At 42.5% G+C, this 26,738-nt stretch overlaps 1 protein-coding gene across 3 annotated transcripts in view; it reads left to right on the forward strand.

Moving 5' to 3' along the window:
• Window positions 1–26,738, forward strand: part of CTNND2 (catenin delta 2) — a 1,052,534-nt gene that overhangs the window by 805,079 nt on the left and 220,717 nt on the right. For all 3 annotated transcript variants that reach the window (XM_081517461.1, XM_081517462.1, XM_081517463.1), the window contains one exon: window positions 998–1,211. In XM_081517461.1, the coding sequence (XP_081373587.1) occupies window positions 998–1,211 (214 nt within the window). The remainder of the gene's footprint in view (window positions 1–997; window positions 1,212–26,738) is intronic.

Here is a 26,738-nt window from a genome sequence, read left to right on the forward strand (position 1 = left end):
CAGCTCTGCCAATGAAAACTCCATGAAATGGTCTGTAATGTTAGCTAGACAGTTTGTTTGCAGTTCAGATTTTAAAATTGGTCTGGAAATTAAAGGACAAAGGGCTTCCCAGGTGGCAATAGTGGTAAAGAACCAGCCTGTCAATGCAGGAGACATAAGAGACATGGGTTCAATCCCTGGGTTGGGAAGATCTCCTGGAGGAGGGAATGGCAACTCACTCCAATATTCTTGCCTGGAGAAACCCATGGACAGAGGAGCCTGGCAGGCTACAGTCCATGGGGTCACAAAGAGATGGACATGACTTAGAGACTTAGCAGCAGCCGCAGCCAAGAGAAGACCCATCTAGAAACATATTGCAAAGTTTTTTCTTCATTTACTCATTAAAACATTTTCTTTGATTAGAAAACCACCCAGATTAAATGTTATTTTTTGTTATTAGTCAAATGCCTAAGTTTAGCAGAACATACTTTGGTCCTAGTGTGTAGACCAAGTGTCATTGTGAGTGACGTTCTTATTCTCCAGGTCTTCTCAGATGAATAACCTTGTATGACTTCTGCTTTCTCATTTGGCTGCTGGTCCCTTGGAAAGGTTTGGAGCATCTTCCTATTCCGCATAGTTTTCACCTTGTGTACATCAATCCTGCAGCCCTTTAAGACAGTGGTTACATTTCATAAGTCTTAGGAGTGAGAAGCATCCTTTTGACCATCCATCTGCTTCATGTCCTGAGTATGTAGCATATTTTTATAGAGAGAACACCCACTAGGAGGTTAAAATCATCTTTTCAAAATTCTACGACTTGAAAGGAAATGCATTTGAATTTTTATCAGTAGGATATGAAAATAAGTAAAAGCAATAGAATCTAAAGAGAAAAATAATTTGTTTTCTTTTCCCTTTGCAAAAGGCCTTCCATTCAGTGCAGTGAATTGTAGCAATGACCGCATAAAAAACCCATTGGGGTTTAAGTAGTAAAACCTTCCTCTCTCCTTTGCTTCTCCAGATAAGGAGACAAGGGGGCATCCAGCTCCTGGTGGACTTGCTGGACCATCGGATGACTGAAGTCCACCGGAGTGCCTGTGGCGCCTTGAGAAATTTGGTGTATGGGAAGGCCAATGATGACAACAAAATTGCCCTGAAGAACTGCGGGGGGATCCCAGCCCTGGTGAGGCTGCTCCGCAAGACCACTGACTTGGAGATCCGGGAGCTGGTCACAGGTCAGAATTCTTAATAACAGCATGGCTGACACTCACGATGAATTTCCCATCATCCTGCATGGTAGCAATGTGCTAACCAAGTGTTATGGTCCTGATCTGTCCAAAGGCTAATCACGCCAGCCATCCTGGGAATAAGTATTTGCATGTTTGCAATTGACAGACTTAAGTAAAAGGGTATCAGTTGTCACATTGGTAGATGTGTCATGTTAAATAATTAGTATCCAATAAACATGACCCTCCTAAGATTCTGTGACTGCCTTTCAGTCTTTGTCACTTGGTTAAGTATTGACATCTTAAAATACCCCTGAGTCATCATTCATTGATCATAAGTGGTGAAAGGTCAAGGCACTGAGTTATTGGTAACAAGGTATATAATACTGTGCTTAGCCCCAGAGAGCTTATTGTCCTTAACAGTTAATTTCTTGACTAAAATATTGATGCTTAGTAAAAGCCCCCGATTTATATAATATTACAGGTTAAGCAGTTTTCTTTCTAAAGTGATCATGAGAGAAAGCCTTATCCATGAGCATAGGACTTTTGAGTTTCAAGAAGTGAACATAATTATGATAATATACTACCTTATAAAGCCATGGGATTAATCCATGAGATTATGTAAAGCCTTTAACATATACCTTCATGGAACATGTATGGACATAGGAAACATTAGTCATTTACTATTGCCTCTCACTTTTTAAATGTGAAGTTTTACTTGTTTGAGGGGATTAAGGATATTGGTGAATGGAATTTCAAAATCATTCTTCTCATTACACTGGGTTGGCCAAAAAGTTCTTCCAGGTTTTTATATATTGAATTTTATGTATATTCTGTAAGATGTTACAGAAAAACATGAACAAACTTTTTGGCCTACCCGGTATATAATGTATATATGTTTTGTATGCAGTATACATATTGTTCTTGCTGTTCTTTGGTATATTTCATTTTTGGTTCATATTTCATTTCCTTTTCTTTTGAATTTTCTTTCTCTAAGTGGTGGACTGTCTTTGTGGGAAAAGAAAGTGTTGTGAAGAGTTGTCATGTTATGAAAGTAGCATTTCACACTGAACTAACATGGGGTGACATGGTTGGGGAAGGACAAACTCTTGTTGCACAGATTATGCACATGTTTTTACTCCTTCAAGCAAGCATTTGTCAGGTGGATTGCAAGATTGATTCTCAAAAAAGGATATTTTAAGTACTCATGATTCCAATGACCTTCTGTCTCGACTCTAAAATTTCCCTGAAGCTACGCTGATAAGCATATGTGCACTTGTTCGTTCAAGAAAATACATTACCAAAGCTAGAGTCATAAATATTTGTTCATTCTTGGGTCAAGACTCCCAGCTTCAGCATATTTTCTTTAATTTTACATCCTTTAAGATCATCGGCTCATCTCCTTTATGTTCTTAGCTAAATTAGAACTAGACTCTCATATTTTTTTCCTTCTGTTTTTTCTTTTCCTTTTCCTTTGCTTTTTCCTTTCTCTAAGTGGAAGATTGTCTTTCTGGGGGAAAAAAATGTTGTAAAGGGTTGTTGTGTTATGATAGTAAACTTTCACGCTGAACTAGCATGGGGTGACATGGTGGGGGAAGGACTAACTCCTGTTGCACATATTATGCACATATTATGATATGAAGGATAGTTTGGGGTGAGTTAAAAACAAAATACAACCTGCCATTATAGTTATTAACACTTGCCTTTGTTTTCTTTAAAAAAACATTATTTATTTGGCTTTGTCAAGTCTTTGTTGTGGCATGGGTATCTTTAGTTGCAGCATGCGGGATCTAGTTCCCTGACCACAGATTGAACTTGCATCCCCTGCATTGGGAGGGCAGAGTCTTAGCCGCTGGACCACCAGGGAAGTCCCACCTGCCCTTATTGTCATGAATTGTGTTTCAACTGGAAATGACTGTAAAAGAAAGAACTCAGTGTGGATGTCTCTGTGCCTTAAGACCAAGCTAATGGATATATGTTGCTGCTAAGTTGCTTCAGTCATGTCTGACTCTTTGCGGCCCTATGGACTGTAGCCCACCAGGCTCCTCTGTCCATGAGATTCTCCAGATAAGAATACTGGAGTGGGTTGCCATGCCCTCCTCCAGGGGATCTTCCTGACCCAAGGATCAAACCTGCATCTCTTACATCTCCTGAACTGGCAGGCAGGTTCTTTACCACTAGCTCCACCTGGGAAGCCCAGTGGATGTATGAGGCCAATACAATCAAAGGAGCACCCTCCTGTGTACCTGCGCTTTCACTACATGATTTGTAAAGAATTGGATTTTACTAAAATTTGAATTTGCTCCAACACAAATCCCTTATCTAGAAGCACTCTCTGTGGTGGCTTAGCTCATTGCCAAAGAAACTCAGCTCCATGGAGAAGGTTGACGTGACTGATGGTTTCAGTCAGAAAGGAGACACAGCCATGTGCGGTCCCATGAGACCATCCACCACAGCATGCCCTGTGCTCCTTGGAATGCTTGAAGCCATGATGCAGCACATGTTGGTTGGCTCCCCCCGAGTCTTCAGCACTGCTTCTGAAGATGCTGGATGTCACCCATTGTGAGCCCCTGAGCAACATCCAGAATTTTTATGTGAGCCCCATTTGGAAACATCAAGGCAGAAAAATTCTTCAGAATGTCAGCATATTTCCCCTCCTGATGAAGCTTTGGCTTTAAGAAAGATGGTGCATGTGTTACACAGAGAGAACAGATGCCTTATTCTGCCCCCTTTTTGAGTAGAACAGAAGATTGCACCCACTGTCATATCATAACCCACTGTTTCTTCAGCAGCATGAGCTGATGGCCCAGACAGTCTCCTAAAAGAAATGCTGTCTTCTGCCATGACACTGTCCAAGCATCAGAGCCAAATGGATTCCGGGCGACAGTGGTTGCTTCTGAAATAGATGTTCTCTGTCTTCCTAGAGGTGAGCTTCCCAGGTGGTGCTAGTGTTCAAGAACCCGCCTGCCGGTGCAGGAGACATAAGAGATGCGCGTTCGATCCCTGGGTAAGGAAGATCCCTTGGAGAAGGGAAGGCAACCCACTCCAGTATTCTTGTCTGGAGAATCCCATGGTCAGAGGAGCCTCACAGGCTACATACGGTCCATGGGATCATACAGAGTCGGACACGACTGCAGTGACTTAGCATGCATGCACATCTTTCCAGAGGCAGGGCCTTATTGTACCTGGCTGAACTTCAGGCTTGAGTTTCACCTTTTGCAAAGGAAAATATGTTGTCGAAATATTTAGACTTGCTGAAGCTCCCGGTTTCTGGAGTTGCTATGGTGGATACTACTGAAAAACAAGAAGCACTTGGCCAAGCTACCACTTGAGAAAAACATCTTGGAGAGCATCCCACATGGAAGGAATTGCCGCTGCACCCAGTCTGTGGTAACAAAGCCTTCTAAATGTCCACACTGGCTGACATCTGAGGGCACCTGGAAGCCTGCAAGACTCCTTGAGCTCTGTTTAGACAGAGCATCCAGATGCAGATCAGGCCAAAGCTAACTCCACTGCCTGAAGCAAAAAGCAAATGAATTCAGCTCCAAGAGGCTTAGAGACTCGTGTTCATCTTCAGCACCAGCCATGGTCAACTGCCAAAGTGAGCTGTGAAAACTAGGGTTCTGTTGGCTCTTGCAGAGCTATGCAAATCCAGGAGTTTAGCAGGCCTAAGGCGGAAAGCTGACTCACTGGAAAAGACCCCGATGCTGGGAAAGATTGAGGGCAGGAGGAGAAGGGAGTGACAGAGGATGACATGGTTAGATAGCATCACTGACTCGATAGACATGCGACTGAGCAAACCCCTGGAGACAGTGAAGGACAGGGAAGCCTGGTGCGCTGCAGTCCATAGGGTTGCAAAGAGTCGGACATGACTTAGTGACTGAACAACAACAACCCGATTTAACTTCAGGGTCACCCATCCCTCCATTTCTCTTATGTGTTATTCTCTGCCTTCTGAGAGTCGTGGACCCGGCCTCTGTGAACTGTTGTTGAATAGAATATCAAACACAGAGTTATGGGTGAGATAGAAAAGAATAGCATTATAGGTTTGCCAGGCAAAGGGGGACAAAGAGGGCTCCTACCCTCAAAAACTCTGTGTCCTAACCTGGGAGGATTCCATGAGTTGTATAGCATAGATTCAAGGGCAAAGTTGCTGTTAAGATTTGAGTGTGTGCACTTCTTTAGAAACAGGTATTCTCTTGATGAGCTTCTCTAATTCCTTTAATTGGCTTCAGGTGGTCTTCTCTGGAATAAAGAATGCTGGCATCTTCCATTTATTGGGGTTTTAGTTCTTCATGGCAAATAGATGAGGAAACAGTGACAGACTTTATTTTGGGGGGCTCCAAAATCACTGCAGATGGTGACTGCAGCCATGAAATTAAAAGACACTTGCTCCTTGGAAGAAAAGCTATGACCTAGACAGCATATTAAAAAGCAGAGACATTACTTTGCCAACAAAGGTCCGTCTAGTCAAGGCTATGGTTTTTCCAGTAGTCATGTATGGATGTGAGAGTTGGACTATAAAGAAAGCTGAGCAGGGAAGTATTGCTGCTTTTGAACTGTGGTGTTGGAGAAGACTCTTGAGTGTCCCTTGGACTGCAAGAAGATCCAACCAGTCCATCCTAAAGGAGATCAGTCCTGGGTGTTCATTGGAAGGACTGATGTTGAAGCTGAAACTCCAATCCTTTGGCCACCTGATGCGAAGAACTGACTCCTTGGAAAAGACCCTGATGCTGGGGAAGATTGAAAGCAGGAGGAGAAGAGGACAACAGAGGATGAGATGGTTGGATGTACCAACTCAATAGACATGAGTTTGAGTAAACTCCGGGAGTCAATGATGGATAGGGAAGCCTGGCGTGCTGCAGCTCACAGGGTAGCAAACAGTCGGACACGACTGAGTGACTGAGTGACTGAACTGACTGACGAGTTCTCTAAAGAGCTCAGAAGGTATTATTATGTGCATCCCTTGAGGTAGAAGGAGGACCTGGCCCCAAGGCTGCACTATTCTTTCTTGGCTTCCCCTCCCTTATTTCTGCATCCCCGCTCGTCCCTGATTAGCAATGGTTTGAATCTGCCCTTCCAGATTCAGGAAGGTCATGGAGGCTGGAGTCTGTTCCCTACAAACAAGGAATGGGAGACACAGGCGTCTGTGCCCAGAAGTTCTACAGGGTCCTGTTCAGTGTTGCTCTTTGCCCAAGTTTGATGAGCTTTTTACTCCAATAAGCTTTTCTGGGTGAGTCCAAGCCCTTCACTCACTCCTTCGTCACTCATTTCTCAAATGCATTTGGATTTCTGAGGGTGTTGGGTGTGTGCTAAGCCTTGGATATCTGTGTACACAAGCTTGGCAGTCAGCTGACCCACCAGGCACAGCTTCTGCTGGTACCCTCTGTGATGGTTGGGGGCCCTGTTGTCAATTGTCACACTCTGGCATCACTGGATGCTGATCTTTATAAGAGATGTCCCTGGCAAATGTGTTGATGTTTTAAAAACTTAACTAGACAAGCAGAGAAAGAGATGATGGCTAGAAGAGTGGAGTAGAGAGTAATAAAAAGGATCATTTCACTTCCATTGTCACAAGGACCCTCCACAAAACCTTTTTGGAATGAGGTTAGATACTTGTGTGTGTATGTGTATGTGTGTGTGTGTGTGTGTGTGTGTGTGTGTGTGTCCATGTGTCCTCAGTTGTGTCCAACTCTTTGTGACCCCAACTGGTCTGTAGCCCTCCAGGCTCCTCAGTCCATGAAATTTTTTAGGCAAGAATACTGGAGTGGATTCGCATTTCCTCCTCCAGGAGATCTTCCCGCCCCAGGAACTGAACCCATGTCTCTTACACCTCCTGCATTAGCTGGCAGATTGTTTACCACCGAGTCACCTGGGAACCCCCTAGACACTCGTGCATGAATCAAAAAAAAAAAAAACAAACAAACCCTGATTCAGATGTAACAACTGTGCCCTTTACTTCTTTTGTAATCCTTCAGCTGACCTAATTGTTCAGCAAGAAGCAAGGACATTCCAGGCCCTTCTAGTATACAGAGATTTTTTCTGTCGTATTTTCCTTCCTGCCTGTTAGTGAGTTGGTGAAAATAGATGTGTACTGAAAAAAAAGGGAAGGGAGGGTGACATAGGCTTTGAATTCCTCTCTAGATATTTACAAACTAGGATGTTTTGTAAACAAATATTCGAAGGGACAATTTGAGTGGTTAAAAAATAAATAAATAAATAAAATATGTTTTAGTCCCAGACTTAGGGTCTATATCCAAAAGGATTGAGAGCACCAAATTGTAAACAATGAAAGATAAAAGGAAGAAAATTATCTTGCAGAGCTTTAAATTATTTACTGAGCATTCCTTGGCAAACTGTTTGAACAATAATAAAATGTTAAAAATTGAGGTATTTACATTCAACCCATAACCGTGCATGCTTAAAAAAAAAAACAAAACCTGCCTGTTTCTACTACAGTATCTCTTCACAGCAGAATATATTTTGCCACTGCCTGTTAGACCTTGCAATAAATAATTTTCTTCCTGTGGAATAATTACTATGAGATGATGATCAGAACTTTATTTAAAGCCAGTTAAAGCAGCTATATGCTAGCTGTTACTTGAAATGTTCCAAAGCAAATAAACTTTATTAGAAGTGCTGCATGTCCTTTGGGCTTGACTAATACAATTTTTCTCTCTCTAAAGATGGAAATAATCAACCTAAATTTTGAAAGGCCCAACTAAAGATTTCAGAATGCTTTACAAATCATAATAAAGCCGTCTTTATTAAACCATAAAAATAAATAAGTTTTATTTCAGATGAAAACAAGTGTCCTTAAGAGTTCTACTTCTCCAAGAGCAGAATGTATTTTTTCATTTTATCCTTCATGTAGCCCAAGTAATCTTTCCTTTTAATTAAGGTGACAGGCTTCAGTTTAACTATTTACTTACTAGCATTAGGTCAGTTGATTTAATTAGGTCAGTCTCCAAAGGGCTCCAAAGTTGAGTTATATGCCCTCAAAATTTATATGTTGAGGTCCTAACCCACAGACCCTCAAATTGTGACTCAGATGTAATTAGTTATGTTAGGATGCTAAAGAAAGATGGGCCCTTAATCTGATATAGCTGATGTCTTACGGAGAAAGGAAATTTGGACATAGATGCACACAGGAAGAATGCCTTGTGAAGATGAAGGCAGAGACTGGGTTGATACTTCTATGAGCCAAGGAACACCAGAGATGGCCAGCAAACCGCCAGAAGCCAGGAGCAAGGCATGAACCAGATTCTCCCTCACAGTCTCAAAAGGAACCAACGCTGCTGACACCTTGATCTTGGACTTCTAGCCTCTGAGATCATCAGTCAGTAAGTTTCTGTTATTTAAACCACTCAATCTATGGTACTTTATGATGGCAGCCCCAGGAAACTAATGCAGACCTACCTCAAGGCTGTTCATCTGTTCACAAATATGAGCAGATACTTGTGGCTCAGGTAGATAAAGCAATGCAAATAAATACAGGACCATGTAGGCTTACTTAAAAGTATTGCTGTGTTTTAAATAAATAAGACTCTATATTGCCCTGATTTCTTAATGAATCTTCTTTTCATAAAAAACAAAATTTTATTTATTTATTTACTTGACTGTGCTGAGTCTTAGTTTCAGCACACAGGATCTTCCATCTTTGTTGCTGGGGAATCTTTAGTTGCAGCTTGCAAACACTTCGTTCTAGCATGCAGGATCTATTTCTCTGACCAGGGATCAAACCCAGACCCCTTGCATTGGGAGCACAGAGTCTTAGCCACTGGACCACCAGGGAAATAAATCCTGAGGCATCTTCTTAAAACAATTACTTGTAAAGAATTAGATGTGGCAAGGATAATTGAGTAAATGCATTGTATTTGAATTTTTAAATTGAAGTAATAGATATGGTCAAAAAATAAAATAATGTAAAAATGCTTATAATGAAAACAACAGTCCTCAATCTCATCTGTCTTCCTCCTACTTCCCGCAGAGGCATTCACCCTTAATTTTTGCTTCCTTTTGCGTTGTTTTTTAGCTTTCTTGTGGTTATCCCGTGTCTTTAGATAATATGCTTATCTCAATCTAAACAAATTATCATAGGCTTTTTATACTGACTTTCTACCTGCCTACAATGTGGGAGACCCAGGTTCAGTCCCTGGGTTGGGAAGATCTCCTGGAGAAGGAAATGGCAACCCACTCCAGTTTTCTTGCCTGAGAAATTCCATGGACAGAGGAGCCTGGTAGGCTACAGTCCATGGGGTTGCAAAGAGTCAGACACGACCGAGCGACTTCACTTTCACTTTTCTATCATGATAGAGGGAGACTTTTTGCATTATCACCATTCATGGCTTCTTCTCTTTCTTTCTAACATGGTGGCATTATTATCCTTGGTTCCTCTCCAGATTCACTCAGTAACTTCAAAATCAAACCTCTGTTTCTCCCAATCTAACATAGACATGATCTCTTATCACTCAGTTTGTGAGATGAGTCTATTAGTATTCCTTTGTCTTCACCCTTCTCTTTCACAGCCTTTGTCATCATCCTTCCTGTCTGTCCTAAGTCACTTCAGTCCTATGTGACTCTTTGTGACCCTGTGGACTGTAGCCCACTAGGCTCTTCTGTCCATTGGATTCTTCAGGCAAGAACACTGGAGTGGGTTGCCATTTCCTTCTCCAGGGGATCTTTCCAGCCCAGGGATCAAACCCCTGTCTCGTATGTCTCCTGCACTGGCAGGAGGGTTCTTTACTACTAGCACTACCTGGGAAGCCCATACTTGACTTTATTGCCAAGATTAGATATAGTTGCCCTCTATCCATAAACGTAGTCAGTCTTCCAAAGTTTTCTATAGCTTGATTCAAAAACTTGAAAGCCAGATATCAGCCTTTGCCTTATGAGCAACCAATATGGTACCTGCAATCACGTTTCTTTCTCCATGGGTTCAAAGTGATGATCCTTGTCAACAAAGTACATTTCTAGCATCATATCTGGGTGAATCCTCCATCAGTGGCAATGTCCACCAACTCAGCTTTGTCCATGATTTCAGTCATTATTAATTCCTTGGTTTTCTAAGGATCTCCCTATCAGAATCTTTTGTCTTTTGGGCAGATTTGGATAATTGCTCTCTAGATCTGCTGCATAGCTGTCTTAGGTTGAAAGTTCTGTTCACTAGATCCTATAACCTCCTCTTTATTGGTTCACTGTCTTTTAAGTTCCATAAAGGGCTTCCCCAGTGACTCAATAGGAAAGGATCTGCCTGCAATGCAGGACATACGGGAGATATGGGTTTGATCCCTGGATCAGGAAGATCCCATGGAGAAGAAAATGGCAATTCACTCCAGTATTCTTGCCTGGAGAATTCCATGGACAGAGGAGCCTGGTGGGCTACAGTCCAGGGGGTGCAAAGAGTTGGACACGACTGAGCACACAAGCGTAAGTTGTGCTCAAGAGATGAAATTATGAAAATGTCAGTACTAAATCCTCATACATGATTTATATTTACTAGATATGGACAAATAGAAAATTGTTTTTCTCAAGAATATTTTCTGAAAAAAAATATTTTCTGTAATTTAATTCTATCCTTGATGGTGTAAAAGTCTGTGATAATATATCTAGATGTTGCCCCTTTGAAAACATTCTTTGGTGTTGGACACTTCCAGTTTAAAGAGTGATGACCTTCAGTGCCAGAAAAGTGTCTTGTTATTTTTCCAAAAATGCATTCATTTTTTTCTTCTCTTTCTGGAATTATTATGAGTCAGATTAATAGGATTTTTCCTTCCTCTTAAATAATTTGCAGCCCTTTGTCTTTGTAACAAGTATGCTGAGAGATTTCTCCAACATCCACCATTTCCCTCAACCTATCTATGAGGTTTTTATTTTTGTCTTTTTCTTCTTGCAGGGATCTAAGGAGATATCAGTGGTAGTAGTATTGTAGTTCTAAGAACTCTTTTGTGTGTGTGTGTTTTTTAATAACCTCTGCTCTCGTTTCATAAATGTAATCTATTACTGAATTTCTCTAAGGATATTATTTAGAACTAAGATTTGTTTTCTCTTTACCGTGAGTCATCACTACTTTGCTGTGGTGTCGTGTTTTTTTTCTGTCTGTTTGTATGGGAGCCTTCCTCATTGATTTTGCAGACTTACTTTAAGTGTATGGTAACCCCTGGGTTGGGAAGATCCCCTGGAGAAGGGAAAGGCTACCCACTCCAGTATTCTGGCCTGGAGAATACCATGGACTGTATAGTCATGGGATTGCAAGGAGTCGGACACAACTGAGTGACTTTCGCTACTACTCACGAACTCTCAGCTCTCTGCTTATTTTTAAGAAGGAAGGAGTAGAGAGTTTGTCTGAGCTCTGAGCACATTGGTGAAGTTTGTGAACTGTGAGCTTGACTTCAGGTGAGCAGCTAGGAGTTGAGTTGTTATAGTGGGATCCTCAAGTATCTTGATGAGGGGAGTTTTTCTCTGAGGGTCAGATATCCACATTAGCTTTTTATTTCTCCCCCAATGCAGTTAATCTCTTTGGAGAATATTCTTCTCGAGTTGTCTGTTTGTCTTGTTTGTTATTCTGCCTGGAGGGAGGGGTCTCAAATTCTGCAAGGGCAGTCGGCCACCTCACTGGGTCCTCAGGATAGAGTCTTCTGTATCCAGGTCCTGGGCTTCTGTGTCCAGGTGCTGGCTTTCCCATCAGTGTCATCAGCCAACTCAGCTCCATCTATTCTGTAGCTCAAAGAAATGAGATGAAATATCTCATCTGCTGAATGACTCCTTCCATTCTCTTCTTTATTTCTTTACGTCTCTAATAAATAACATCTTCCCTGCATGAATTTTGAACAGTTTGGTAGACTAAGCGTAAATAGTACTAAATATTATCTCTGCTGCCTATAGAAGCCAAGTTGGCAGCATTAATTACTCTGTGTCTGCTAGCCAGTGAACTTAACTATTTCAACAGATTTCTGGGGTGTAATGTTAACCAACTCTGGAGGGTAAGCACCCTTTATGGAAAGAGACACTGGAACAGAGGAGAGGCATTTTTCCCCACTAACATCCTCCAGCTTATTGTTTTCCTCTTATTTTATTTGTATGATCAGCTGGAGACATGGCTCATCTCTCCAAAGCAGGAAAGTGAAAATGTTCGTCATTCAGTCATGTCTGACTTCTTGCAATCCGTTGGACTATACCCTGCCAGCCTCCTATGTCCATAGAATTTTCCAGGCAGGAAAGAATACTGGAGTGGGTTTCCATTCCCTTCTCCAGGGAAATCTTCCTGATCGAGGTATTGAATCCAGTCTCCTGCATTGCAAGCAGATTTTTTACCGTCTGAGCCACCAGGGAAGCCCCTAAAGCAGGAGTCAAACGTTTTGTCAAGATAGCCTTTCCTCCATCTTCATGGGGCTTTTTTGGGATCACCTGGGACTCCTGGTGGGCATTTTATAAATTACACTAAGAGGTACTGAAATGGGTCAGAAGAGCATGTTATTTAAACCAAATCCAGGGTCACTGTCTTCCCACGATTTAAAATTAAATCCCAGATTTACTTCTTATCCCAAATAATGTCTAGCCATGTTATCCAACATAGCACATCTGAGATTTTGCAGTCATATTAAACAACACCTGAAAGATAAAAATGAACAGGGACATTCCAGGAATGAAATGCCAGCAATGTAGAGATGCTTTGAATTTTAATATAATCCCCACCAAATACCAAATTCCCAAGGAGAAATTAAAAATCAAAGTTTAAGTCCACTTTCATGTTGAAATCCAAAGACATTAAAGTTCAAAGGAATTAAAGTCTAAAAATCGATATCTCTTGCCATTGTATGTTAAAGTTCAAAGTCCACAATTCTTTAGTTAACTAAAGTGTAAAAACCATCCTCCCCAACTTTTTTATTCTGAGTCAGACTAGTTGGATTTTTCCTTCCTCTTAAATAATTTGCAGCCCTGCAGAAGAGTTCTCTGGGGTTTGGTTTCTTCAGCAGCAGGGGCTGCCTCGCACTGGAACTGGTGACATACTTTCAGGGCCTCAGAAGATGTGTTATTTCAGCGTCAGCCCCCACTCACCTTGCTGTTTAGGGATGTGAACCCTAGCGTGTACCCATCACCTTTAGGGAAAAAGCTACCCTAAGCCCATGAGAGCAGCTATCCCAGACACAGGTATGCACCAAGGACCAGAATACCAAGACCATGGTAGACCCCTCAGTGAAGTTCATATTGATTACCTGTTGCTGCTCCAACACATTTCCACAAATTTAGCCACTTAATGCAAATTCATTCTCCTCTAGTTCTGGAGGTAAGAAGCCCAACACAAGTCTCACTGGGCTTTTACATGGCTAAAATGCAGGTGCCCACAGGGCTGTGTTCCTTCCTGAAGATTTTAAGGGGGACAGACCTTGCCTTTTCCAGCTTCTAGTGGCTGTCCACATCCTTGATGGTGACCCACTTCCACTGTCTTAAAAGCTGGAGACATGGTGTCTCTGACGACTTTTCCATTATCACATTGCTCATGACTGCTGCCAGGAATGGTCCTCCGAAAGACCCGAGTGATTAGACTGAGCCCACCTGGATAATCCCGGAGATTGTCCTCAAGATCCTTAAATGAATCACAGCCTCCAAGTCCCTTTTGCCATGTAAGGTACCATATTCACAGGTTCTGGGAATTAGGATGTGGCTGTCTTTGAAGGACCATCATTCTGCCAACCACAGCATCAGAGAGGAGATGAGTAAAGGAAGATCTCCTTGGATTTAGTGAGTCAGATGAGGCCAAGTCTGGCAGTCCCTGGCTTCCAGAGTTCACAGTGGGTAACTTACATTGAGTCACAAGAAAAAATTCCCATCAAAAGGTTAATTAGGGTATCATACATTCATACATATTGTCTCTTTCTTGCGAAGGTGGAATCGTAAACATTGCTGCCATCTTGCCAACATTTAGATGTCTCCACTGGGTGTGTCAGCTGGGGTTTGACCAGAGAAGAGTCAGAGAATGAATGACGTGGGAAAAGGGATTTATTGTTAAGAGGAGACCTGACACCCCAAGGGAGCTGATGAAGAAATCTAAAGAAGGCTCTGCCTCTATGTCTGGTGCTGGGGCTAAAGTTGACCTAGGTGGCCAGGTAAAGACAAGGAAGAAAGCCTGGATATGAAGTAGGGGAGAGAGAGGGCCAGTGGGCACCCATGAGGATAGCCTGGCGCCCTCTTCTGCCTCTCCTTGGTTACACATTTCCTTTACAACCAGGCCAAGTCTAATCAAATTAGGAAATTTAGATCATGAACTTCCTGCCCACCCCCACTCTTAGACCTAGAGACTGAAGCAGCTCTGTAGGTTCTAGGTCTAACTGACTCATTAAGCAAATGCAGTGAGGTTCAGTTGCTTGAGATTCTGGGGTAAATACCCAGGTACCTTCTCACCAGAGACCATCCTCAGGATATGGCACTGTTCCCAGTGGCCAAGATGGTGGCACCCATGTTCCAGGGAGCTAGATGGAGACAAGGGAAAGAAAGGGCACAGTTGAGAGAGATCTTGGATTTCAGTTGATTTCTAAGTAAAGAAGTGAACTATCAAGACTCTTAAGTGTAATTTCAATATTGTCAACAGAACCATTATGGAATGTTTCATGCTGAAAACTCAGAGACCTGCTCCCAGAGAGTTTGTGAGGCGATGGCCAAGACAGACAATGAACCTATAATTTCAGGAAATGACAAATTCCTTGATGAAAAGTGAAGCTGGCTCAGGAGATTAGAACGTGATGGGAATTCATTACTTGGAATGCAGCTCAGCTTAAAGAAATGAAAAGCCCCCCATAAAGGTGTATTCACTAAGATGGAAGTTTCTTTCTCTCTCCTATAAATGAAGTCTGGAGGTTGTGGGTGATAACACAGCTCTGGTCCATAGTCTTCAGAAACCCAGCCTCCTTGGGAGACATGGATAGTCTTCTTTAGGGTGTCTCTCTCTGAGGTTAATGGCCAAGATGGTGACAGCTATGTTCCAGTGAGCCAGACATTTTGATATACAGTGTTTTTAAAGGCATTTATACTACCTTATGTTATGGTGAGATAAGATTTGTTGACTGATATCAGTCTTACAACCTTTCTTCCTTACACATTCCGTGGAGTAGCACACCAGTGGATATATCAAAAGCGGTCATGTCACAGTGTCTCCTGTGTTTTACATTCTTATTGCTCCCCAATGTGCCTGACCTAAGAATTGAGGCATTCTCTGCATTCTTGTATCCCCAAAAGGGATGAACAAACATTCCTGAACACCCACCACTTACTAGTCATCATGCTGGCTGCCCTGAACATGCCTAGTGGTCCCCTGAGCCTGGATTTAAAGTGTCAGCCTCACTGCTGGCATCCCTGTTCTTCTGTCCCCACAGCCTGTCTGCCTTATACCATGACTTCCCACTCCCCAACCCCCTACAATCAGTACAGATTTCCAGGCCCCAAATCTCTATGATCATAGCCTGGGACTCATTTGTAATAAGCTCCGACAGCAGTTCTCATGATCATGGATGGATGTTTTAGGAACCTCACTTTCTCTTTTCTCCAGGCCAGCAGTTAACCCCCTGTGGGTGACATGGACATTTTTGAGAGATGCCAAAATAATTCATTGCTAATAGTAGCTAAATTATGAAAATGTGTATCTCCTCTACCATTTTTTACAAATTAAAAATAACTTGAGGTTACCACTTATTCTAATGTAGTTGCCCTTGTGACAGAGAAGCATGGGGTGACTTCTAACAAGCATAGCAGACATTGCCTGTAACAGTTCCCTAGCATAGAGCACACAGCCAGCAACTGGTATTGCTGGTACTTTGAGCTGGAAGGGGGTTTGCCACTATCATCACCCTCTCCTTCCCTGAAAAACTTCTTGGGGTTTGCTCAGGACCTCTGTCCACCCATCTGAGCCAATTGCATGAGTGTATCCCTTTTTCCATGCTGCCGAGGTAGCACATAGGCTGTTGTTCCCAGAATGTCTGAGGTCATCTTCATTTATCACCAAGATCACAGGTTGCTGGTGACGTGAAATATACCTCAGCTTACCTGCAGTTAAGTTCCAGAGCACGCCAGCATGTTGTAAAGGTTCAAAGGGCAGTATTTTCCAGGGGCATTTTGTCTTGCTTTTGTTTATTTGCCCGGATGGAAATGTACAGTGTGTTTTACTTGTTAGGTCTGACAATGCATAACTGATTTGTGACTCTACTTTGCAACCCACGAGTTACAAGTTAATTAGAAGCACTTTTCCCTAATTATATTGGAGAGTTTGCTCTATTTGCTCTACAATTATCACAAAAATTACATTAGCTAGTGTTAGTGAACACAACATCGAAATCCCCACTGGATCCTGGAGGAGAGGAGAGAATTAAAGAATATCTGTCTCCCCAGCACAACACCTGGTTTCCTTTCCAGCAGATGTTTTTATTTGTTATTCTCCATGAAATGTTCAAAAACAAACGTCCTTCCTGGTTGTCCCTTAGAGGCTGAAACTCAGCCTGGAGGAGAGAAGTTTCGGTTTGGGTTTGCACGTGCCAAATTGTCTTCATGAAGGGACTCACTCATCACGTGGCCTGCCTATCATGAGTGAGAGTCTGTTTGCCATTATGACAGCTGGATGCTCTCAGTGAGGTGCCCTCCCATGGGAATGCTCAGAAGAATCTCCAAAACGATTTCTTAGCACAGGGACCTGTATCATGGAGACCTGTGATGCCAGGGAAATAAATAGTCGTGACCAGCTGGTCTTCATGTCCATCTTCCTTCTCTCCTGTGTTCTCCAGTGTACTTCTGAGCAACACTACATGCAAGGCTGAGTGGATGATATAAAATGCAAAGATGATGTAGGTATGAGCTCTGTCCCCAAGGAGTGGTCAATCAAGTCTTGAGAGAGGAGAAAAGAAAGTGAAGTCTGACTCTTTGCGACCCCATGGACTGTAGCCTACCAGGCTCCTCTGTCCATGGAATTCTCCAGGCAAGAGTACTGGAGTTGGTTGTCATTTCCTTCTGCACGGGATCTTCCCAAACCAGGGATCGAACCTGGGTCTCTTGCATTGTAGGCAGACTTTACCTTCTGAGCCACCAGGGAAGTCCTCCCTTGACAGAGAAGACATGGGTACAAAGTAAGCACTGATAAAGGGCCAGAAGAGCTTAGAGGAGCAGAGAGAATTCTCAATTGAGGGAGGACTTACTGAGGAAAGTGGTGTTGGCACAGTAGTCCCCTCTTATCTGAAGTTTTCCCTTCTGAAGTTTTGGTTACCTGCAGTCAACAATGGTCTCAAAATATTTAAGAATTCCAGAAATAAGCAACTGATGAGTTTTAAATTGTGTGCCATTCTGGGTAGGTAGTGTGATGAAATCTTCACACCTAGAAGTGAATGGCTCCTTTGTCCAGCATGTCCTGCCCATTAATTGGCTCATCTGCGGTAAGAAAATGGCAACCCACTCCAGTATTCTTGCCTGGAAAATTTCCTGGGTGGAGGAGCCTGGCAGGCTGCAGTCCATAGGATCACAAAGAGTCAGACACAACTGAACATGCACATCCACACACAGCTGGCTTGTCATCATGTTAACAGTCAGATATCACAGAGCTTCTTTTAAGGTAACCCTTGTTGTACCTAATAATGGCCTCAAAGAACAAGAGTAGTGATGCTGGTATTTCAGATATTCTCTTCCCTTGCCAAATTTGTAAGTTACCTGGTGGCTCAGATGGTAAAGAATCTGCCTGCAATGCAGAAGACCTGGTTTCTATCCCTGGGTCGGGAACATTCCCTGGAGAAGAGAATGGCAACCCATTCCAGTATTCTTGCCTGGAAAATCCCATGGACAGAGGAACCTGGCAGGCTACAGTCCATGGGATCGCAAAGAGACACAGCTGAGCGACTAAGGCTAACACATAAGTATATAAAAAACATATGAATACTATATATACAGGATTTGCTACTATCTGCTTTCAGGCATCCAATGGGAATCTTTTTATGTCTTTATCTTTGGTCCTACCTCATTCTAAGGAGAATTGGCTTGCCTTTTTGGAGGTTTTGGGTCTTCTGCTGTCATTTAAAAGTTGTTCGGTAGGAATTGTTCCAAATTCTGATGAATTTTTAATGTATTTGTGAGGAGTCAGGTAATCCCCCATCTTACTCCTCCCCCATCTTCTTCCATCTCTCATCCCTGGGAATCTTGGAACTCATCCCCCTCAGATCAAGGGGGCTGACTGCATTAGGTTGCAGAGATGGCCATGAGTTTGGCTTTCAGATAATGGGAGCAAGAGAATAAAACATGAGTCAAAAAGGCAGTGGGGATAAAGACCCCATACATGCACCTAGAATCACCTCTCCTCCAATCAGAATGAACTGCGTATGTCAATCATATGCATGTATGGGAGCAGGCACCCTCCCACACACGTGTCCCCACAAATGGTCCCTTCTGTATTTGCTGATGCCACCCTACTGGCATCAAGGCCCAAAGCTGCCTACTTCAAAGAGTTCTGGTCTTTTGTCTCCATCTATATTTGCCTTTTAATCTCTTACCCTTTGAGAAGCCAAGCGCCTCTCAGGGGAAGGGCATCGTTTGATGGTGCCTTATAATTCTCTACAGCAGAGGTCCTCAGCTCCCTGTTAGGAGATGGGCTATACAGCAGGAGGTGAGCGGTAGGTGAGTAAGAGCTAGTACAGCTTCATCTGTATTTACAGCTGCTCCCCATCGCTTGCATTACCGCCTGAGCTCTGCCTCCTATCAGATCAGCGGCAGTATTAGACTTTCATAGGATTGCAAACCCTACTGTGGACTGTACATGTGTGGGATCTTGGTTGGGTGCTCCTCATGAGAATCATCGGGAAACCATCCCCCTCATCCCCAGTCTGTGAAAAAATTGTCTTTCATGGAACTGGACCCTGGTGCCAAAAACTTTGGGGGACTCTCCTCTCTGTAATTTTACGTCCTTCACCCAAATATTGCTGGAGGTCCCCCCAGGGCCAGCATTGTTCTCATCAGTGAGAAAGTGTGCACACACCATTAGTTCACAAACAAACAGTGATTATGAACTCATTTACTGTGCAAATGGCAGTTGTCCAACTTAAAAGTTTGGTAATTTTTTCAAGTAATTTTTAAACCATGGAAACTTGATATAAAAGTATTCAGTACTTCACCCTGGGCAGTCCTGTAACAAACACATGGAGTGCTTAAAATAATGGTACACATTAGCCGAAAGGGCCTCTTGCCCTACAGTCTGTTTGGCTTTCATGCATGTTGGATTTCTTTTGTTCAAGAAAATGGATTTTAATTTATGAACTCATTTCCATCTTCAAGTGGCGTACCTGCTCAGGTCACAAATATAGTTTCGGGGCTTATCTTACTCTTTCAAAGCAAACATGAGCAGGTCCTCTAATCTGATCCCCAGACATATTCAACAGTTCAAACCATATTTTAGGGCTTCCAGATGGCTGGTTGTAAAGAACCTGTCTGCCAAAGCAGGAGACGTAAGAGACTTGAGTTCAATCCCTGGGTCACAAAGATCTCCTGGAGGAGGGAATGGCAACCCACTCCAGTATTCTTGCCTGGAGACTCGCATGGATAGAGGAGCCTGGTGGGCTACAGTCCATAGGTCGCAAAGAGTCAGACAAAACAGAAGCGACTTAGCACAGCATATTCATATTTTACATTTATAGGTATCAGTAGTAAAATGGCTACTTCCATTCCTCACATTTTAGATTGAGATATGTTTTTAGACTAAATGACATTATTCCCTATCTTTTATTCTTCTTTCAAAAATATTTTTCTTCTTAAGTTAGTGAGAGGTAGTAACATGCTTGGAATCTAAGGCTGGAAAACACGAATTCCAAAGCAGTCAGAAAACATTTTTTATTAATAAAAAGAGGATCTTGGCCATTAACCATGGTGGGTTTTGTTTTGTTTCTTGTTTTTTAAGTGACTTTATAGTCTGGATGGAGCAGATGTTTAATTTCATATTGGTTCCAACCAGGCTCAGTGCAATGGAGGAAAAGAGTTTAGAGAAGAGAGAGAGGAAGAAAACCAAGTACATTTGTTTTTCTTTGGTGGTGGAACCTCAGCCCCAGGGTGCCTTTCCCAGATGCTCAGCTTTTCCTTTGACTCTGGAGGCATTTTCTGATACATGTAATCATTCACATACACCCCCCCCCACCATGCGTATCCTTCACTAAGGACATTTATAGGCAGGATGGGGTTAATTTGCTTTATATCCCATGCCCTTTTCAGGAGACTTCCCAAAGCTTTGTTAAATTAACAGGAAGTAGAAGTTTGTATTTAACACACAGCTATGGTTATGAGATGAACATGGATCATTTATGATTTTCAAGCAGTTTATCAATTTAATAATTTTCTGCAAAAGTGCCCCTGCTATTAACTTAGTTATTGGAGTGTGTAAACACAGATGTGAAATGTTATTGTCATGTGTAAACTTCACATTGAACAAAACTAGATATTTATATTAATAACTTGAGCTGAATGAAAATGGGATTGAAAAGAAAGAAAGGATCATGTGATTCCAGGATGGAACTTTCCCAAAAGCAAGCACTCAACACAGCGCTTGATTAAGCCACACAGTCACTGAAAAGAAAGGGGTACGTCACTACAGTTTGCTGATGAACCTCCAAACATCAGGATCTCATTAAAAGTCTTTTTACCCCAGGGAGTCCCCTTGCCATCTTTAGGTAGCTTTGCTAAAGCTGCCATTAGGGCTGAGACATAATGTACCACTATCTGAGTTGCTATGGAAACAGTTCTATCTATGCAAGTTACTTTTTAAAAATCATTAGGCCACAGAAAGTCTGACATACAAAATTTGCAAGGGTTCTAGCCCACAGCCACTCTTGGCATTGTATCTTCCTTCTAACTGTCCCCAGTTGTATGTGTGTGTGTGTATGTGTGTTTCCTGTATCTGTTTTATACAATTACTATTGAATCCTTAGAAGGGATCACTAATTGTAAGAGCTGAAGGCAGGGAATTGAGGGAATCACCTGCAGGAAGGTTTGAGAGCTCTGGGGGCTGTGGAAGAATAAAGTTACCCAGACATGGGATGGGAAAACAGAGAGGCTGATGTCAAGGCATAACTATGGAAGACGCCACCTGTCTCCACTCATCCCTCTTCAAAATTTATAAGACACTGGTATACATGCAAGCGTAGGCATGCACACACCCATGCAGGTGCACACACACACACATGCCGGCATGCACACACACAGAGATGCTGATACACACATGCGAGGAACCTCAGATTCATCACACATTTATGTCCCTTGCACAGCCCTTGCTCTGCCGGGCACAGTTCTGCCTTAGAAGGACTGCTGTCCCCGGCTTCCTTTGTGTAGCTGTTTTATACACTGGACTTAGTAGGGACCTTATAATTTTCCAACAGACCTTTGCAATTCCCCCGCACCCCCCCACCTCGCTGGTCAGCAGAGCTTCCCTGGGCACAGTGCACCCTGCTCTGCTGGTTGGCATGGTCTCACCTGCTGCTCCATCGAAGAAGTACCCCAGAGGTGTCTGTCCTGAGCCCCCAGGAGGCTGTTGCTGGGCTGTGGTATGTGACTCAGAGAGGAGGAATGACCTTCTGCCCTTTGCATTTGAGTTTGTCCTGAAATTCCCCAGTAGGATTTTATATGCCCTAGGCGTTGCAAAAATAGCTTTTCCCATCTTTATCTCTGTAGCTAACCAATTACTGGGCTGGGGACAGATCCAAGTAAAGCCTTCCACTCTGGTAACTGAGTCCCTGCTCCCCATCACTGCCTCCTGCTCATGGTACCTGGTGGCTGGTTCCCACTCAAGTCACTTCTCTTCTCGGGGGCTTTCCTGCCCCACTTGTCAGTTACTGCTTAGCCTGACTGACCTCAGATACACCCACATCCCCACAGTGCACAGAGCTTGAGTTTTCCACTGGAATCTCCCGGGCCTGTATTCTCACAGATTCTGCCAGCTCCACGTCTCCAAGCTGCCAAGAGCACCCAGTCTTGTCCGAACTCAGCAGTAAATGGGAGTATCAGCTAAGATTCTCACTAGCATCCCAGCCGCACGTAAATCCTTTATGGCAGTGGTCAGCTTACACCATAACAAGTGTGCATATTTCAGTTTGGTTCTCTGAGGAATCAGCTTGCCTTTCCATGTTTGCTATGGAGTAGCAGGACTGAGAAAGTCTTGTCCAGCTGAGCTCTTGGGCAGAGATGGAGAAGCGATGGGTGTTACCTGGCTTGGAGGTCCAGGACCTCAGTAGACTAGCCCACGGCTCTGCAGGCACCATGAGGCAGAGATGCTATAAATATGAGCATCACTTATATGATTCAGTGTCTAAAATTTTTAAAGTGTGTTCTCAACCAACCACAGTTATCTTGTTTTCTTTTATGCTTTCAACGTTTTAAATGTTAACCTAGACTTCAGCTTCCCTGGTGTCTCAGACAGTAAAGAATCTGCCAGCAGTACAGGAGACCCAGGTTCAATTCCTGGGTCGAGGAGATCCCCCAAAGAAAGGAATGGCAACTCACTCCAGTATTCTTGCCTGAAGAATCCCCATGGATGGAGGAGCCTGGTGGGCTATAGTCCCTGGGGTCGCAAAGAGTCAGACATGACTGAGGGACTAATACACACTACCTTCCAAATAAGTATCTTACAATTTAAGCCCCGTTATCCTACTTTCTTTGCTAGTTACAGAATGAATGTTCTAGGCTCAGCCTTCCTTCTGGGAAGGCTTGTAACTTATTTCCCTGTCAAAACGCAGAGTCCTTAGTTCATTATACCCAGCAGGTGAAAAGTGTGTTGTTGTCATTATCCTCATGTTGGGATGAGAAGGGACCTTTGAAAAGCTAACATCGTATCAGTTCAGTTCACTCGCTCAGTCGTGTCCGACTCTTTGCGACCCCATGAATTGCAGCACGCCAGGCCTCCCTGTCCATCACCAACTCCCGGAGTCTACCCAAACCCATGTCCATTGAGTCGGTGATGCCATCCAACCATCTCATCCTCTGTCGTCGCCTTCTCCTCCTGCCCCCAATCCTTCCCAGCATTAGGGTCTTTTCCAATGAGTCGACACTTCGCATGAGGGGGCCAAAGTATTGGAGGTTCAGCTTCAACATCAGTCCTTCCAATGAACACCCAGGACTGATCTCCTTTAGGATGGACTGGTTGGATCTTCTTGCAGTCCAAGGGACTCTCAAGAGTCTTCTCCAACACCACAGTTCATAAGCATCAATTCTGTGGTGCTCAGCTTTCTTCACTGTCCAGATCTCACATCCATACATGACCACTGGAAAAACCATAGCCTTGACTAGACGGACCTTTGTTGGCAAACTAATGTCTCTGCTTTTCAATTATGCTGTCTAGGTTGGTCATAACCTTCCTTCCAAGGAGTGAGTGTCTTTTAATTTCATGGCTGCAATCACCATCAGCAGTGATTTTGGAGCCCAAAAAAATAAAGTCTGACATTGTTTCCACTGTTTCTCCATCTATTTCCCATGAAGTGATGGGACCAGATGCCATGATCTTAGTTTTCTGAACGTTGAGATTTAAGCCACCTTTTTCACTCTCCTCTTTCACTTTCATCAAGAGGCTCTTTAGTTCTTCTTCGCTTTCTGCCATAAGGGTGGTGTCATCTGCATATCTGAGGTTATTGATATTTCTCCCGGCAATCTTGATTCCAGCTTGTGTTTCTTCCAGCCCAGCGTTTCTCATGATGTACTCTGCATATAAGTTAAATAAGCAGGGTGACAATATACAGCCTTGACGTACTCCTTTCCTGATTTGGAACCAGTCTGTTGTTCCATGTCCAGTTCTAACTGTTGCTTTCTGACCTGCATACAGGTTTCTCAAGAGACAGATCAGATGGTCTGGTATTCCCATCTCTTTCAGAATTTTCCACAGTTTATTGTGATCCACACAGTCAAAGGCTTTGGCATAGTCAATAAAGCAGAAATAGATGTTTTCTGGAACTCTCTTGCTTTTTCGATGATCCTTCGGATGTTGGCAATTTGATTTCTGGTTCCTCTGCCTTTTCTAAATCCAGCTTGAACATCTGGAAGTTCACGGTTCACGTATTGCTGAAGCCTGGCTTGGAGAATTTTGAGCATTACTTTACTAGCGTGTGAGATGAGTGCAATTATGCAGTAGTTTGAGCATTCTTTGGCATTGCCTTTATTTGGGATTGGAATGAAAACTGACCTTTTCCAGTCCCGTGGCCACTGCTGAGTTTTCCAGATTTGCCGGCATACCGAGTGCAGCATTTTCACAGCAACATATTTCAGGATTTGAAATAGCTCAACTGGAATTCCATCATCTCCACTAGCTTTGTTTGTAGTGATGCTTTCTAAGGCCCACTTGACTTAACATTCCAGGATGTCTGGCTCTAGGTGAGGGATCACACCATCGTGATTATCTGGGTCGTGAAGATCTTTTTTGTACAGTTCTTCTGTGTATTCTTGCCATCTCTTCTTAATATCTTCTGCTTCTGTTAGGTCCATACCATTTCTGTCCTTTATCGAGCCCATCTTTGCATGAAATGTTCCCTTGGTATCTCTAATTTTCTTGAAGAGATCTCTAGTCTTTCCCATTCTATTGTTTTCCTCTATTTCTTTGCATTGATCGCTGAGGAAGGCTTTCTTATCTCTCCTGGCTATTTTTTGGAAGTCTGCATTCAGATGGGAATATCTTTCCTTTTCTCCTTGGCTTTTTGCTTCTCTTCTTTTCCCAGCTATTTGTAAGGCCTCCTCAGACAGCCATTTTGCTTTTTTGCATTTCTTTTCCATCGTATATAACATCGTATATCCAAAACCAAAATTTTCTTCTTATTTAAATAAAATCAGTTTAGAATTCCAATACATGCTTTCTCAAAGCCAATCACATGTATATATAAAATTGGATATCATCCAGGCTTATCTATTTTCAGAATATTTACAGCTCTAATTGGAGGGTGTAAGTGCGATGAAATGCTTTTAGACCTCAAACTTACTAAGTTTTAGGAGTGAAGATCAGAATATGATTTGATACAACCACATCTTCTATAACAGAACATCCCTTCATGTGAAGAAGTGTAGGTATTATAGAGTATCAGTGTTATGTGTCTGTAAATATTTGTATTTAAAGGCATAGTCTATAATTTAAATTGTAGCCTTGTTTTAGAAAATATAGCTGAGTGCTCCACATTTATCTTTAGAATGAATGTCTATGTGATTTATTTTGAAATGGTTCTATTGAGGAAATTATAGCCATCTGAAATGGAGAAAAATTAATCAAAATATAAAAAATTGCTTATTACTGAACATACCAACCAACTCCATAATTAATAAAGAATTGTAAAATATATGAGTTATCTCTGTGGGGTAATTGTAAGTAAGAACATTCGAGCTGTGAAATATAGTTCCTATGTAGTCTGAAAAAAAACACTAAAACATAGGTATTTTTTATTTTTAAGACATGTCTTTCGAACAGCTAAATTTAAGTTGAGGATTCATGATATATTTGTCTTCCTTGTACACTAACTTGATAAAAATTATTATATTCTTTTACAGGTTGAAATGATTAAATGTCATGATTCCTCTGAGTCTAATTAATTTTAATGACAAAATTTTATACTATAAATTTCTAATTTTAAGTGTACTTTTAAAAATCATAAAATTCTGCAAGGCTCTATTGACTTCTCTCATCTCAGCTATACCAGGCTTCCTCATTTGCCCTGCCCCTCATTTTGTTGGAACCATTTTCCATCCTGAGACATTATCAATCATTCTTCCCCCTAGGCAGTGCTGATACGACAGGATTTTCCATTTTTGTTGCATAGCAGATATTTGAAGTCTTCTTTTATTGTGAACATTAACCTACAAGCTCCTTGAGGGCAGTGTCAGAAGTCATCTGTATATCCATGATGCTCGTTGGAGCTCAAGAAAGTCCTCGTGCTTTAATTAGTTTGGAAACTCTGTTCTGGTTTTATGCTTATTAACTGGGCATCTCCTCTCAAACATACTTCGCAGCTAATGACTGCTGTTCTCCTTTTAGTTATAAGAGAGAAGATTAGAGCAGCGGTGGCCTTGCTCCTGTTCACTGACTGCTCCTCTGTCTCTGATTTCAGAGTCAGAGCCTGTTGAGTCAAAGTATATTAACCCTTCTGTAGAGGATACCAGAACACTGCAAGGGTCAGAATGGGCAAAGAGAGGTCTCACTGCCACTTCAGATGGTATAAACTCAGCTTGATTTTAGGCCAACGTTTTGGTCGTCTTTTTCAGCTCTTTGCTACTTCATTACTCTCAGTGCTACCACTGTCACCACCTCCAGCACCATCACCACCTCCATCATCACTTCCACCTCCATCACCGTCTCCCACTCCACCACCATCACTATGACCACCACCACCACCATCTCTACCACCACCATACTGGTAGCTACCTGGACTCAGTGTGTTACCTTATATATATTTATCCTATATAAACAACTTAACAGAGTGTTTAGATTAATTGATGCATGTTTTCCTATAATAATATTGAGAATACTTTCCACTGAATGATATAATTCTATTATCACAAAGCATAATTCACTTG

Source organism: Giraffa tippelskirchi, chromosome 8, assembly GCF_054371585.1.
Source record: "Giraffa tippelskirchi isolate mGirTip1 chromosome 8, T2T-mGirTip1v1.2.pri, whole genome shotgun sequence".
NCBI classification, from domain to species: domain Eukaryota; kingdom Metazoa; phylum Chordata; class Mammalia; order Artiodactyla; family Giraffidae; genus Giraffa; species Giraffa tippelskirchi.